Source organism: Lontra canadensis, unplaced genomic scaffold (genome assembly GCF_010015895.1).
Source record: "Lontra canadensis isolate GAN:19392208 unplaced genomic scaffold, GSC_riverotter_1.0 scaffold9, whole genome shotgun sequence".
Taxonomy (NCBI): domain Eukaryota; kingdom Metazoa; phylum Chordata; class Mammalia; order Carnivora; family Mustelidae; genus Lontra; species Lontra canadensis.
The window spans coordinates 40,268,114-40,285,031 of NW_022631003.1; the positions used below are offsets into that span (position 1 = coordinate 40,268,114).

At 36.0% G+C, this 16,918-nt stretch overlaps 1 protein-coding gene across 4 annotated transcripts in view; it reads left to right on the plus strand.

Moving 5' to 3' along the window:
• LRRK2 (leucine rich repeat kinase 2) overlaps positions 1-14,004 on the plus strand; it is a 129,488-nt gene extending 115,484 nt beyond the window's left edge. Inside the window, exons 44-52 of one of the 4 annotated variants that reach the window (XM_032855368.1) lie at positions 1,910-2,104; positions 3,213-3,406; positions 4,628-4,700; positions 5,425-5,609; positions 9,106-9,258; positions 10,863-11,071; positions 13,092-13,163; positions 13,764-13,893; positions 13,944-14,004. In XM_032855368.1, the coding sequence (XP_032711259.1) occupies positions 1,910-2,104; positions 3,213-3,406; positions 4,628-4,700; positions 5,425-5,609; positions 9,106-9,258; positions 10,863-11,071; positions 13,092-13,163; positions 13,764-13,885 (1,203 nt within the window). In that variant the 3' untranslated portion in view covers positions 13,886-13,893; positions 13,944-14,004. Of the gene's footprint in view, positions 1-1,909; positions 2,105-3,212; positions 3,407-4,627; positions 4,701-5,424; positions 5,610-8,506; positions 8,738-9,105; positions 9,259-10,862; positions 11,072-13,091; positions 13,164-13,763 lie in introns of those variants that run through there. The other 3 variants (XM_032855367.1, XM_032855369.1, XM_032855370.1) reach the window with 3 other exon arrangements.
• Positions 14,005-16,918: the final 2,914 nt, after the last annotated feature.

The window sequence follows — 16,918 nt, forward strand, 5'->3', positions numbered from 1 at the left end:
TGGTAGATAAATGCAGTTAAGGAAATATCTGACTTGAGTGTTCGGTTGACCTCTCTGTCTTTCACTGGATTCTTTCACTAATATTTTGGCCTGGTAAGTCCTTAAGACGTTGTGAGATTTTTAAGATTTTTAAGAGGTTAAAAAAATAATTTCCTTAGCATTTTAAGTTGCTTTTAGATGGGTGGTTTGTCCAACTAACATTTTCCACCATATTGTCAGAAATAGATTGCTTGCTATGTTTTGAACTGAGACAGATTTTAATAGATCAAAACAAGAGCCCTCTTTATGTTGTGGACTCTTGATTTTGTATCATAACTTTTTGAAAAATTTTTGTTCACCTTTAAAATTTCTACTCAAAAATAGCTGAGTACATACACTGACTTCAACAAACATTATGTAGTTATCTTGGCTACTTCCCCTACCTTCCCCCCCCATCCCTGGTTTTGTTGAGATATAATTGACATAGACACTGTATTACTTTCTAGGTGTACAACATGATGATTTGCATGTATATATTATGAAATTATTACTGCAATAAGTTTTGTTAACATCCATTATCTCATAAGTTATAATTTTTTTCTTGTGATAAGAACTTTTAGGATCTACTCTCTTAGCAACTTTCAAATATACTGTATAGTATTGTTAACTTTAGTTCCCATGCTATACACTACATTCCTGTCTTATAACGGGAATTTTGTAACTTTTGATCCCCTTCATCCATTTTACCCACTCCCATACCCTGCCTCTGGCAACCAGTAGTCTGTTTCCTGTATCTAGAAGCTTGTTTGATTTTGTTTATTTTATTTTATTGTATTTTAGTTTCCATGTATAAGTGATACCATACAGTATTTGTCTCTGAGCATTATGCCCTCAAGGTCCATCTATGTTGTCACAAATGGCAGAATTTCCTTCTTATTTATGGCTGAATAATATTCCAGTGTGTGTGTGTATGTGTGTGTGTATATATATACACACACACACATACATACATATATATCATATTTTCTTTATTCATTGATCCATTGATGGACACTTAGGTTGTTTCTACATTTTGGCTGTTAGGAATAATGCTGCCATGAACATGGGGGTGCAAATAACTTTTAAAGATAATAATTTCATTTCCTTTAGGTATATACCCAGAAGGAAGTTCCATGGTAGTTCTATTCCTGATTTTTTGAGGAACCTGCATGCTGTTTTCCATAGTGGTTGCAGCAATTTATATTCCACCAACAGCGCACTAAGGTTCCTTTTCCTCCACATTCTTGCCGGCACTTCCTACTTCTTGTCTTTTTGATGCTAGCCATTCTGGCGGGTGTGAGGTGATGTCTCCTGGTGGTTGTGTCGTGGCTCTAATTCCAGTTTCCCAAGTCCTGGTTCTGTTTCCTTACAGTGGTCCCCACCCCCTCCCCTGTCACTCTAGTTCTTTAGTGTGTCAAAGAAAAACATGAAAACGGAATCTAGAAGTGATTTGTGAATTTCATTACCAAAGATCAAAAGTTCTTTTCCCTTTGCTTGGCAGAAGGTCTGTTCCATTCATTGGTGGCCTGTGTGTATCTGTAACATGTGTAGCTCTGCAGTATCGAATTGGGTGAAGAATAGCTCCTGACTGCCAAATTTCTGTTCAGTTGGCACTTTTGAAATTTTCTGTCTTTTTAAGTTATAAAACATACTGTACAGACAAAAGAGTCTGTCTCGTGCTTAGTCTAAAAATAAGTATTACTTTAATGTAATTTTATCTGTAGTTTGGATTATTTATCCTTTGCTTGGCTTAGATCTCAGTTGAACAGGTTTAGGTTTTTCTTGATAGAGCTATAGTGTGTCATTCTACATTATGCACAATAATATGACCTTTCAAGAGGACATATGTTAACTTGATCTGCATTATTTTGTTATTTTTAAACTTTCTCAGGTCTTTGACATTTTGAATTCAGCTGAGTTAATCTGTCTGATGAGGCATATATCAATACCTAAAAACTTTAGCGTTGAATGCATGGTCGCTACATATCATAACAGCAAGAATGCAAGCATCTGGCTGGGCTGTGGGCACCGTGACAAAGGACAGCTCTTATTTCTTGACTTAAATACAGAAAAACAGACTTCTGAGGTAAATTCAAGTGCCCTTTAAGTTACAGATACTTTAAAAAATTTATTTTGTGGATGATGTTAAACCATGTATGAGTGTAAAAAATTACTTTGAAAGAAATTAAGTGAAAGCAATATAGGAGTATTACTTAGTTTTCTGGTAGAACAAGAGGATTTACATGAAATTAAATAGTCTGTGTTTTGTTTTAAAAGCATAGTATATATGTGTGTCTTAGGTTAGGATCCCTAGAAATAATCCGAGACAGAGTTTCTTATACAAGTGATTTAAGGAGAGAGTAACTATTTTTTTTTTTTAAGATTTTATTTATTTGACAGAGGGAGAGAGAGATCACAAGCAGGGAGAGCAGCAGGCAGAGGGGCGGGGGGAAGCAGGCTCCCCGCTGAGCAGAGAGCCCGATGTAGGGCTTGATCCCAGGACCCTGAGATCATTATCTGAGCCAAAGGCAGAGGCTCAACCCACTGAGCCACCCAGGCACCCCAAAGGAGAGAGTAACTTTTAAGGAAGTGAAGGAAGACAAAAAGAACAGGGGAAGAAATTCTAAAAAATGTAGTTTCTGAGGAAACTCAGTCTTTAGTCATGAGGAATTCTGGGATGTGAACAGGAGCACGTGATTGATCTCTCCAGGGAGCCAGTCTTTCATTCCCACATAGCAGTCGGTCATGACTGACAGAAGAAATCTGAACACAACTTTATAAAATGGATCAATAAATTGTATTAGCAAATATAAGATAAATTTTTAAACTTAAAAAATAACCTAATATTTTGACTGTTGCCTTGCTAAATAAATGTTATGCCTAATCATTATTCTTAAAGTTGAACAGTTCCCTCATCTTATTTTGACGTAGTGAGAAATAGTGATACCGAAAAGCAAATTACAATTTTAATTCTAGTTTTCGATGCATTTTAGATGCGCAAAATTATTTGCCAGTTAACTCATTTATTGTTGAAAGGTTAAGTAAAATTGTCATTGTTTTTAAAATTAAGAGCAAGAGAATAAAATGAGTTAAATGTGTGGATAGCAATATTTTCATTCTATTCAAATTCTAGTCACTGAAGTTTGAATCAAGCTCTTCAAACTGTGATTTCTTTTTTTTTTTTTTTTAAACAGGAAGTTATTGATAGTAGAATACTGTGCCTAGCTTTGGTGCCTCTTCCTGCGGAAAAGGAAAGCTGGATAGTGTGTGGGGCACAGTCTGGCATGCTCCTGGTCATCAATACGGAAGATGGGGATAAGAGACATACCCTTGGAAAGATGACAGATTCTGTGACTTGCTTGTATTGCAATCCCTTTCCCAAGCAAAGGTGCCATAGTGATCTGTGGGAGAAAATTACAAACCTTTATATGACTGAATTGTGTGGAAAACTGTTATTACTGCAGCAAAAACTGCTAATTTTTAACATATTTCTGTGCCTTACCACTGGTATTACTTCAGCTCTGGTCTATTTCCTTATCAGCCCTCACATCAATTTATTTTTCTTTGTAGGGTCTCTTCAGGGATGAGTTTTCCTTTATCCTTTTTTTTTTTTTGAATATAAATAGCTTGTTATGTGCTGGTTTAAAACATATCAATTCACTATCAAATTGAGAAAATATCCAATAAGTGAATGCATAAGTTATTAGTAGGTGACTCAACCGTTATTAGTTGTGGGGATCTCATTTCCAAGGAGTTTATCCAAATGGCAGGATTTACAGTTGTGAGTAACAGGTTGATAGCTGTAATAGTTGGGGCAGAATGATTTCCCGGAGTCATTAAGATTATACCCCACGTAATGCTCTGGTTTAAGTAAACACTGGAAAATAAATATTAGAAAAATGTGAAACTCAAGTTTTTGGCAGCTGATATATAAAGTCCACTGGCACTTTTGAAGTTGAAATTATTTGGATATCGTCAGAGAAAAATTTCATCAGGTGGCATTTAATTGGTCAGGAAGACTTTATTTAAGATTATTTCAATAAGGGACAGAGATTGAAATACTCAACTGTGCTGAAACTGTGCTCGTCAACACTGGGACGAGCTAATGGAAAAATACTGGAGGACTTCTTGTGTGGAGGGGGGGTCAATGTGATTAGGCCATCTTTGTTTGCTAATTGTTGCTATTTTATTATTTTTTTATTATGTTTTCTTAGCCTGCATATAGTACATCATAAGTTTTTGATGTAGTGTTCAAAGATTCATTAGTTGCATTATTGAAGTTAGGCTCCTACAGTTCCATAGAGACTGGGAGATGCGGCCCTGCCTTTCTTGATGATTACGTTTCAAAAGGAAGCCTCCTAGTTCCCTGAGAGAGACATGCCTGAGCCTTAAAACTGATAAGAGGCTGGGAGGACTTGTATCTCAAATCCGCAGAGAAAGAATTTACAATTGTTAAGTTTTCTAAATAAATACCCAAAGAAAAGAGGTCCGGGGTCCATAGTCACATAGAAACCTGTTTAAAGTTTAGTCAGCCTGGAGGGGAATGTTATAGCCATCTTGGTCAGTATCAGCATTATTTTTATAACAATTTTGCCATTTTTTCTTTCAGCAAGCAAAAAAACTTTCTTCTGGTCGGAACTGCTGATGGCAATTTAGCAATTTTTGAAGATAAAACTGTTAAGGTAAATGTTGAATCTGTTCTACATCAAAAAATTTTTCAAGTTTTTTATTTTATGCTTATTTCCACCCCTCTTTTAAGTGATGTAAACTCCCTAAGAGCAAGGATCATAAATCTTGCTTTTCATCTTCTTATTTTCCTAAAGTCTTGCATAAAAATAGGTCCTCTATAAATACTTGTTGACTGACTACATTTTATATGAATAAACTAAGGATAAAATGATAAGTGAGATCTGATTTAAAATGTTAAAAGAAAGTAATTCTATTTTTATATAAATGAAGTGGTAATTCCTTATAAATATATGTGGGAAAAAATCTGGTTTGCCATGAACTTTTTCTTTAGTCTGGAAGAGATCATTTAGCTTTCTGTTCTTCAGATTCTCATTTATCAGTAAAACACTTGTTCTTTCCTCCATGCAGGCATCTGTGATTCCATCCATTTGTCCAAAATCCTACTCATTTATACTCCTTATTATCAAAAAGCTGATTACCTAATGAGAGACAAACTAGTAGGGCGTAATCCCTGGGTTATTTCCTGTACAGAAATTGGTCTGCATTCCTCTTGAATCGTGATTTCATAAATCCTTTGAAAAATGTATTTTGAATTTTTATTTTAAGATCTCTAGCCATTTACAATGGAAAAGTGGCTTTTAGAAAGCGCAGCAGATTTTACAGCCTTTCATTTCGCAGATACTCAGTTGGTTGAATGTGTTTCTCTTCTTGGCAAAGTGTAAAGGAGCTGCTCCTTTGAAGATACTAAATATAGGAAATGTCAGTACTCCACTGATGTGTTTGAGTGAATCCATGAATTCAGCTGAAAAAAACATCATGTGGGGAGGATGTGGCACAAAACTTTTCTCGTTTTCTGATGATTTCACCATTCAGAAGCTCATTGAGACAAAGACAAATCAGCTGTAAGTTATTTCTATCTATACAATTAATTTACCACTTTAAATTCATGTTTATTCCTTATGCTTGTATCAATAATGCTGTTGCCATCCAAGCAAAAACTTTTGAAATGCATTATTTATTTTTCTATTAAAGACATCACCCAGCCTCATCACATTTGAGATAAAATATGAACAGCCATGATAATCTTAGTAGTACTAATCAATCTAAATTTTTAACAATTTCATTATCTCTGTATCAAATTAAACATGAATTTGATAGACAATAAACACAGTTTTTTACTTCATCTGTGGGTGTTACATATGCATTTTGGATAACTTCCATTAAGTGTTGATTGTAAGAAACCTATATCTCGGGAATAAAGTCATGTCTAGATTTGATAATTACACCGATGTCCTCTCTACAGCAAAGTTGATGATAACCACTTTCAAGTGAAAATAAAATAAACTATAAACCTTGTCCCAATTTGTTGTTTCAAATTTTAGAGTTTTATTTTAATAAAATCATTGCACTTGATTCTTATTTATTACATTCGCCAGGGAGAAACAGCATAGATTGGTGGATAACAGCATAAATCGTAGTTCAAATATTGGTTTTGCCATGTATTGAATATGTAAACTTGGGCAAGAACTTCTTAAATACCCAGTCTTCTCTAGCCTGAGAATTATAATATGTCCTAACTCAAAGGGATGTTTGGAAGACTAGACTAAATATTAATATAAGGAGCTAACATAATGCCCAGCACTTGGAAAGCTCTTAGTAAATATTAGTTATGATTATTATTAGCTTTGAGTCACAAATCCCTATCTTGGAATATCCTGGTTTCTCAATCTCCATCCAGTTGCCCCAGACTGAAATTCTGGGAGTAATCCTTGACTCCTTTGTCCTAAATTTACTTCCTTTGTCCACTTAACTCTCCTTCTAATTGACCCTCATAAGCTTGTATTTCTCAGTTTTCCTACTGCTGCTTCCGCGGACCAGGCTGTCATCCATCATCGATGGCCATGTTAACAACAGCATCTTTCTAACCAGTTCTCAACCTCCTGTTCTGCTCCCTTTGGTCCATTCACAACACTGCAGACAGAGGGGGCTCTTCTTCTTCTTCTTCTTTTTTTTTTTTTTTTTTTTTTAAGATTTTGTTTATTTATTTATTTGACAGAGATTACAAGTAGGCAGAGGCAGACTGAGAGAGAGAGGAAGGGAAGCAGGCTCCCTGCTGAGCAGAGAGACCGATGTGGGGCTTGATTCCAGGACCCTGGGATCATGACCTGAGCCGAAGGCAGAGGCTTTAACCCACTGAGCCACCCAGGCGCCCCCAGAGGGGCTCTTCTAATGTGCAAATCAATCTGAAATCAGTCTCTCGCTTAAAACCTCCCCGCCCCCTGGTCACATGCGTCCCATTGTCTTTTACATGACGTTCAAATTTCTTAAGACTCTACAAGGCGCTCGCTTCCCTCTCTAAATTAATATTTTGCAGCCTCCTCGCCCTCTGAGCTTTAGCCAAACTGAAATCATCTCAGTTCTCAAAGACAGCCTGCTCCTTTCACCCCTGGCCTCTGAAGGTTGTTCTCCCTGTCTTGTATGATGACTGTGTTCTCTGCTGGTTTTAATTCAGATGTCACTTCCTCTGAGGGGTGGTCTCGTACTCCCCCTGCGCAGGTTCGGTGCCTTGGGTTTGTTCTTCCACGGCAGCTCTCATTTCCCTTCACAACAGCTCTCACACGCTGTTATAAAAGAAGTTTCAAAATGCTTCCTTAATAATACTAGACCCACTGGTTCTAAGCATTGGCCCCACTTAGAAACCACTAAGTAGCTGAAAATAACCTTCTGTAGGAGACTCACCTCAGACCAATTAAATCAGAAGAATGCATCGTGGGGTGGGGCCCACGGGTCAGTATTTTTCTTTTCAGGCTCTCAGGTGATTCTGAAGTAGAGTTGGGGTTCAGATACACTGCTGTGTATTGTAAATCCTTGTGGGTGAGAATTTTTGTTTTCTGTCCTGTTCACAGATTTGTTTCCTAGTGTGTGGTAAATGTTCGGATAAGTTTATTCTCATTCTGGAATTTACACTCCTAATCAGCCTGAAAATATTTTTTTTTAAAGATTTTATTTATTTATTTGACAGACAGAGATCATAAGTAGGCAGAGAGGCAGGCAGAGAGAGAGAGGAGGAAGCAGGCTCCCCGCGGAGCAGAGAGCCTGATGCAGGGCTCCATTCAGGACCCTGGGACCATGACCTGAGCCAGAGGCAGAGGCTTTAACCCACTGAGCCACCCAGGCACCCCCAAGCCTGAAAATATTTAAAAAGAAGGGCTCCCAGTTTTTTTTTTAACTTATTTCATAGAGCATGTTATGAGATCATGGCTGTCGACCCCCTATAATTCCATGTAAGATTTGGAGTATAAATGCTTTACCAGAGAGAAGCTCTCTGTTCATCTCCCAAAAGAGATTTCATAGACACATGGAAATACTTTCTTCTCAATTGCCTTGGTCTCTCTCCTGGCTAAGCAGTTACCACATCGCTAATTATATGCTGCTTCATCCTCACTACCCTCCTTACTGTCATCCATGCTCACTGACAGAGGCGTGATGGGTAGAGAAGGATGATGTGGCCTCTGGAGCCACAGGCCTCCAAGGTCTTGTGTAGAGTCCTGCTTCTGTACCATGCCAGTCTTGTGGCCTCCAGCAAGTTATTTAGCATTTGTAAGCTTTCTATAACTACAGACATTGAGATCTGTAATGTTTTTTAAGATTTTTATTGAGAATCAAATAGGATAACACACAAAAGTATTTTATAAATTCTAAAATTCTCTGGAATATTTGGACTAGTTTGAGCTGTCTTCAAGGATTGCCTAAAGTGTAGTGGCTCTTCGGCAACACATGTTTTTGCTTCCCTTGCCAGGACAAGAAAGACAGAGGAAAGAAATCTTCCTGCCCTATGATGAACTGAAGATTTTTTACACCCTTTGATACTTTTGTGTCATTTATCTGATGGAATTGCAACTTTAACCATTTTTACTTTTTCGTGACTTTTCATTCCTCTGTTAGTTCATTCTTCATCCATCCATCCTTCTGTCCAGCTGCTTAACAAACTGCCTACTTTTGTTAACCAGGCATTTTTCTAAATAGATACTCACCCGTCTATCTACTATATGTATCTACTAGATAGATAGGTACTTGGTGACTCTTTACTGGATTGGAGTTATATAGAAAATACATGGTCCTTATCCTTAAGAAATCACAGCTACAGTCTAGTATCAGGGACACAGTAATTAAGAAATACAATTTTACATTTAATAAGCTCTATAGTATTACAGCTAGTACTGGTGTGGGAAAGGGAATGACTGGTGTATTTTGATAGGTCAGGGATGAATTCCAGAGGAGCTGACATTTAAGTTAAGCTTCAAGGGCTAGCTAGGAGCTTGCCATGAAGATAGAGCCTATGGTAGCCAATCTGTTTGCAAGAAATGAATAGTAGTGACACTCTGTCTTTCCCTCTAGGTTTTCTTATGCAGCTTTCAGTGATTCCAACATCATAGCAGTGGTGGTAGACACGGCTCTCTACGTTGCTAAGAAAAATAGCCCATTTGTGGAAGTACGGGATAAGAAAACTGAAAAACTCTGTGAACTAATAGACTGTGTGCACTTTTTAAAGTAAATTAATTTTTAATTGTATTTTATTGTGAAAAGAATACAATGTTGACACTGACCCTCTTAACAAATTTTTAGGTGTACAACATATTGTTGATTGTAGGTACGATGTCATTGGTTCTTTATTTTATGCTTGTATGAGCTATCTTTACACTTTAGATCTCACAGAGAAAGGAAGTATGGCTAATTATACTTTGTTTTTGTCTCTAACTAGAAAACTAACAAAAACTCAGAAACCAAATTGTTAATGCTTTTTAGCACCATCTCTTAGCATCTAGCAAATTGCATTTTGGAAAAAAAAAAAGGAACATAATATTTATGGTTTCTTCAAGGTATTACAAAGAATATTCTCTAATGAAAAAAATAGTACATTACTGAAAGTTATCATATTGGGTTCACGGCTGATGGTACATCTAGTTGTGTTACAGTATCGATGTTTATTACATTTTTTAAGGATTTTTATTTTTTTATTTTAAAGGAAGAGAGAGAGGGGGAACAAGCGGAGGGGCAGAGGGAGAGAATCCCAGACTGGCTCCTCGCTGAATGCAGAGCCCAACACAGGGCTTGATCTTATGACCCAGGATCATGACCTGAGCAGAAACCAGGCATTGGTTGTTTAACCAACTGAGCCACCCAGGCAGCTCTCAAAGTTCACTACTTATAATTATCCTATAGGTGCAAGGATACTTTGCTCTAAAGATAAAATTACAAAACAATTTTAAAAATGGGGGATAACCTACTGGACTGACCAGTGCACTAGCTACCTAAGGACAAAGGGTTAAGACCACATCTGACAGCCAGTTCTTAGTCTGATCCAGGATGTTAGACATAAATCTCAGACTCTAAATCAAACACCTCTTTTGTGTGCTGCTGCTGGGAAATGGGACCTCAGCCAGCCTTATTTTCTAGCCACTTTATATTTTTTCTTTTGTTTTGTTTTTACCATGTAGATTTTTTATACCCTGAGAACATTTAGATTACACCCTATATCTATAAAATGACACTTCAAAGTTTACTTGCCTAGAATCTTTTCATTTTTCACTGGTTGGTAAGGAGATATATATTCTGAAATGCTGGGAATTCCCCTTACTTCTTGAAGGTCTAAAAGTATTAGAGTTCTTTTATTTCTGGACACTTCATTTTTGTCATGAATTATTCATTGGCTCAGGGAAGAATTTAGTGGTTGGTATTGATATCTTTTACATGTAAATTACTAAAATTTAATTTTCCTTTATAACTTTTAGAGTTCATGGAAAGCTTTTGAAAATAACTTTCTATTTATATTGGGCAAATTTATTCTTTTTTTAAACTGAATTACATAGGCTTGTTATTTATAAAAATTATGTCCATTTAATGTACTTCAGAATTTCTTGAAGTTAAGAGGCTATTGTTGTGTTATCTTTGATAACGTGTTTCAAGTAGAGAAGCTACTTCAGCATTCTGTATTTTGCAAAACTAGTTTTGTAGAATTTTAATGGTATATAACGTATACTGTCATGTATTCATAATTCAAGATACTATATGTAGTGTGTATATGTAGGTATACATCTGTTTTCTCTCTTAATTGTTGATAAAACTATGAATGCATACTTTCTTTATGGTTTTAGGGAGGAAATGGTAAAAGTAAATGCAGAATCAAAACACAAACTGTCTTATACTGGGAGGGTGAAAACCCTGTGCCTCCAGAAGAACACTGCTCTCTGGATAGGAACTGGAGGAGGCCATATTTTACTCCTTGATCTTTCAACTCGTCGAATTATACGTATAATTCAGAATTTCTGTGACTCTGTCAGAGTCATGATGACAGCACAGTTAGGTAAGTTTCTTTCCTTTAGACCTTTTTCCATATTGTTTGAGATTATAAAAATATGCTTTTATTTTTTATTTTTCTTTCACTTTCCAATGTCATGTGAAGTGTCTTGGAAGGTCACATAATGAAACAGGAATGGGAGACATTTGAATGGGGCCATTTAAAAAATGGAGAGAGTAGATGCTCCCAGTCCCACGGAGAATCAGGTTATTGCAGCCGAGTACTGAATTTACATCTTACTTTCTATACCTAAGGCAAAAAGAGGAAACAGATAATGTTAAGTATTTTTAAATTTTAACCAAAGATATTAAAGCAAATGTTTGTTTTGATCAGTTTATGCTTCCCACCCTTGTTAAATTTGGTTTTTCATTCTATAAGCAAATCTATATTCTTGTAACAATATATGCTGAACTCTGCAGTGTGTGAATATTGACAATCATGATGTTTTAAGCAAACTTTGTCTTTTCTTTCTCTTACTTTAAATACTAAGAAATCATACTAGCACGTGAATATATTTTCTACATAAATACATTCCATTGTTTTCTTTTAACCAATTATTTGGTTTAGAGAATAGTATTAGCATATATGCAAAGTTGATCTGAAAATAACAATGGAATTAAGTTCTGCAAAACTACTTTGTGTAACTAGTGAAGAGGTCAGAATGTGTTTAACAAGTGAAGAAAATAGTAAATTCCTCTAACAGGAATACATTAAGGAGGGACAAGTGTTTCTCCTTACTCTTACCCAGTTTTTATGAAGGGATTTTGGAGCTGGACAGAAGGAGTTGGACTAGATGCTGTGAGTGATTCGTTCGCTATCAGGATACATGTCCCCACAAGCAGAGCAGTAGGTCTCTAGCGGATTGTCTCTCTAGTTTTATTCTACCAAGGTTGTTCCAACCTCTCATTTAATTTCTATGTACTTTGGGACCCAAGTGGTTGTTCCTTACTGACATTATGTGGGATTTCAGTGGGTTTAATTGATTTTTAAAATAAAGATAAATTTAAACAGACGCTACAAGGTGCGGCAGGCACAACGTGGCTTCATCTCACCTTTCTGGCCTCTGCTAGTTACCACATTCCTCTGCGCTTTCTGCTCTAGTATATTTTCAGTCCCTCTGAAATACCATGCTTCATACTGCCTCAGTGTTTTTCATGAGCTGTTTCATTCTTTGCTTATTTGATTTAAGTTAATGTCGTTAACTAAGCCAAGAAGATAGACTAAATTAACTCTTTCTTCAAAATGGCAGTTCGTGTCTCAAAGCCCCTGAGAAGTCAGTAATGATGAGGTCAAACTTCTCTTTTTGGGGTCCTGGATCTTTTTCATTAATGTCAGTCTCCTCACTAGAACGTAAACTCCATGTGGGTTGGGTTTGCATGTGTTTGTTTGCCCTTTTACTGCTAGTGCTTAGCTAGGGCTTCTTAGTGAATGACTTGAGAAGAAAGTATCGTTCTGTGACAGACTCTCAGTATATCCATCCATCCAATTCTTTATCCAAATGTTTCACATTTGACTAGTGCCAAAGCACCTTCATGCACACAATCTCATTTAATTATATAACTTGGGCTGTATAAACATTCAACCCAGTTTTCTTCTTTCTTTTTTTTTTTTTTTAAGATTTTATTTATTTGACAGAGTGAGATCACAAGTAGGCAGAGAGGCAGGCAGAGAGAGTGGGGAAGGAGGCTCCCCGCCAAGCAGAGAGCCCGATGCGGGACTCGATCCCAGGACCCTGAGATCATGACCTGAGCCGAAGGCAGAGGCTTAACCCACTGAGCCACCCAGGTGCCCTCAACCCAGTTTTCAAATGTTAAATTGTTTTCTCAGATTGACACAATTCCTAAAAATTGTAGCAAGGAATAGGTCACACATTTTCTAGCATTAAATAATTGCTAGTCTTGGAGTGTTTTTATTTAATATAATTGATGTGTCTCCAAAAGTAGAATCAAAAAAGTAAGTTCCAAGGACATTTTAAAGTCCAGATTGTTATATTGATTTAACATAAGACTCATGTTTTTTTTTAAAGGAAGCCTTAAAAACGTCATGCTGGTTTTGGGGTATATCCGGAAAAGTACTGAAAGTTCACAACACCAAAAAGGTAATGTTTAATAAGATACCATATTCCAAACACAGTGCAGTGACATCAATGATTATAATTAATATTATGTGTGCTACACATTTATAATAAATATAACATATGCTATAATACTTCAGTATTTTTGATGGCTAGCTTCTTTAGAGTGTAAATAATCTAAGCATAAATCCTCAAAATTAAGTTTCAGTGATTTAACTATGTTGAGTATTTTTTGAGATGAAGTAGAAATATCGACCACTATAAAATTAGAACTAGCCCACATTGAAGCTAAATGTGGATATTTTTCCTTACAACTTACCAATATCCATATGAGATCTGATTTTGAATAGTGTTGGAAAAAATAATTTCTTTCAGAAAATGAAATGTTAGATTATTAAAGATCCACACTCTTTTTGACATGTAGTAGTTTTTGTAAGACATTTAAAATATTTTCCAAATGGACTTTCTTATAAATAGCAGTAATTTAGTACATTGTTTTTAGCTGTATTTATATATATATTTGTCCAAGACAACTAAATATAAATGAACAAAGTAGAAATAAAATAAAAATGCCTTATGGCCAATCTTTGAAACCTGGTTTCATTTTTTTTTTTTCTTTTGTAGAAATACAATCTCGTTTATCTGTTTGGGACATCAATCTTCCACATGAAGTGCAAAACTTAGAAAAACATATTGAAGTGAGAAAAGAATTAGCTGAAAAAATGAGAAGAGTACCTGTTGAATAAGAGAGATATTGGAGATCATTGTCTTTGGGAGGGAAAATTATTCTCTTGTAAATATTTCTTTAAAAATGTTTACACGTGAAAAGGATACTTCCACTTTTTGAAATAGCTCATGTGTGTGTGTGTGTATATATATATATATATATATATATATATGAAGGAATATTTATATATTTTATTTTAAATATAAATATGTGTAAAAATAATTATCAGTGAAAATATGTTTTGAAGAACTATTTAAAATATAACTTTATATTTCCTACACATCCTAATAAATTTTGTGAATTAAGTAATGAAAGGAAAAGTAAAACGTACATAACTGCAGGACTCATACTAAAATTTACAAAGTGATTAATTTTATTGTTGTCCATAAGGAAAGTAAACATTATTTAAAATTCTGCGCTTAAACAACACTGTTGTTTGATTATTTTCTAGGTGTTCTGCAAAGTAGAATAAAACTATTAGTACTGTTTCACATGTAATACATTCCTTCTTAGATTGCTTTTAAATGCAGTTATCGCATATGCTTGGAAACTGTCAATGAATTTTCACTAATAAAGCCATTTATTGGGATGTGCGTTCTCTTCATTGCTGATTCAAACAATGCATTTCATGCAACTTCCTTCCATATGAAAGAAAATGTCATGAAAAGTGCCGATGATAAAATGTAACATATTGTTCTCTTATCCAGGAAAGACACACTTTCCATACTTTCTCTTTTCCTATTTCACAATTCTAACTTTGAATGTGGATACCCTGAAATTTGTATAATTGGTGTAAATACAATGTTCAGTCTTTCAGTGATATTTATCATGTTTTAATTTGGAATCTCAGTGGTAAACCAGACCGCTGGTTACTTACTCCTAATCTCTGCTCTAACACTTCTACCTATCTTCTTCCTAAATTTGTGACTCTGCACATCCTGCATTGCTCAGGTGAAAAACCACATTTCCAGGATTCCACAACTCCCATCAAGACCATGGGGGCAAGTTTCTAACACTTTAGCTTACTGAGGAGAAAGGAGCCTCAGGCTGTGATGGGTAAAAATACTTGCTAATCTAATCTCTAAATTATACCTAAGTTGTTTAAATATCTTCCTATTCATAATTTCAGACAATTCCCTGTAATAGGATAACAAGTCCATTTAATATTCTCAGAACTGACTGATGTTGTACTATAAGAGGATTTTAAAAATAATGGAGGAGTTTATTTCTGTGATATTTCTCATTGTTACTTTGTATTTATTGCAATTTTTTACAAAGATAATTATGAAGAAATATGTAAATGAACATTGTATTTAAATGGACTAATAAACATTTTCAAAGCATGTATAAGAATTTTAAAACTTTGTGATGTTTTATTTTTCACCTATAAGTCTACAGATAATCTGTCTAATGTGAAATTTTGTATTAATGTGTGTTTGGGATATATAGAAAATGCTAACTCAGGGTTTCTCTTGAGGGTTTATTTAGTTTTCTATTGAACACATAATTTTCAGGATCCCAGGATAAAACCTGATAGGCCTGATATATTTCATATTCAAGTGTTCATGAAAATTTTCCTAAGAGGATTGTTCACTCTTGAGTACTGAAAAAAAATGACTTCAAAAAAATTTATTTAAAAAAATTGACAGTCATTTTAAGTTTTTCCTGGCTAGAAGTCTCAAATAAGCTACTAATCTTTATAAAAGCAAAAGCATTTATCTTAATAGAAAATATTTGGGGGAGGATGTTTAAATTTAAAAAGGAAGCCCCCAGAGTCTAATTCTGGAAAGCACTATGGATTATATGTGGACTACTTTAAGTAAAATTCATCTTACTTTTCATCAAGACTGTGATATAAATTGATAAAACAAGCAAAAGTAGCAAAAATTTTTTGAGAACTTTCCTAAATTGAAGATAACTGAGGATAGGTCATCTCGAAAAACCCCTGGCACTTTGCATCTTTATGTAATCCATCACTGTGGATAGCTCAACACCTAACTTGGGAAACTGAATGCTTTTGGTTTTCATGGACACTCATCAGCTATACAGTAAAATGTTAAACTGTGCCAACTCGGGGGAAATTGAAATGTTCATTCTCCATCTGGCCAGTTTGCCAGGCTTGGGGCTATTGTTTCCAGTAACGATTCAGAATCTGATGGTTTAAAAGCACACAGGTACTTGGTTCTTCCCATTCCTCAAGGTACTTGGAGTGTTCCTAGAACCTTTGTTTTGGGCTGGGAGCCAAGTCTGCAGTTAATACACTGTGAGTGGTGAGCAGAAACTTGGCTTTCCCTTTGTGCTGCCCTCACTGGGAAGTCTCTGCTAGGGGCATTCTCAGCCTAAGACAAAGAGTAGGGAGAGGGATGCTGGTGTCAGCCTCTGGGTTATGGGGAGGGATACTGCTTGGTCTCCAGAGATTCCAAGGTCCCATGGCAATAGGGCCTAGGCAACCAGACTTCATGGAATACCTTATTTGGGTAACTATTATTTAGGGTCTTCACCATGTTTACTAGTCTGAACACGACTCAGAGGAGGATATTATTATACCCATTTATTTCTGAAAATACAAACCAGTGGATAAATGCTGTGTTAGAAGTATTATGGGACAAAACAAACGACCTTATGGGGAAAAAAGGAGAGAGGCAAGCCAAGAAACAGACTCTGAGACTCTAGAGAGCAAACTGATGGTTACAGGGAGTGGGGATGGGTAACACGTGATGGGGATTAAGGAGTCCACTTGAGTACCGTGTGTTGTAGGAATGCGTTAAAGCACCAGGGGGAAGAGTGAAGATGGAGGAGCAGGAGGACCCTGAGCTTGCCTCTTCTCTCCAACACGGGTAGATAGTTAGCAAATCATTCTGAATACCAAAGAAATCAATTGGAGATCAGGGAGAACTAAAACGACAAGTCTACAAGTAGAAAAGTGACCACCTTTTGGATGGTGGGAGTTGCGGAAGTTCGCTCGGGGGAGACGTGGCGGTGGATCCCGCGGGTGGGGAAGGAGCCCGCTTATGGAGGTAAGTGGTATTAGAAGCTGCGGAGCGCAAAAGCC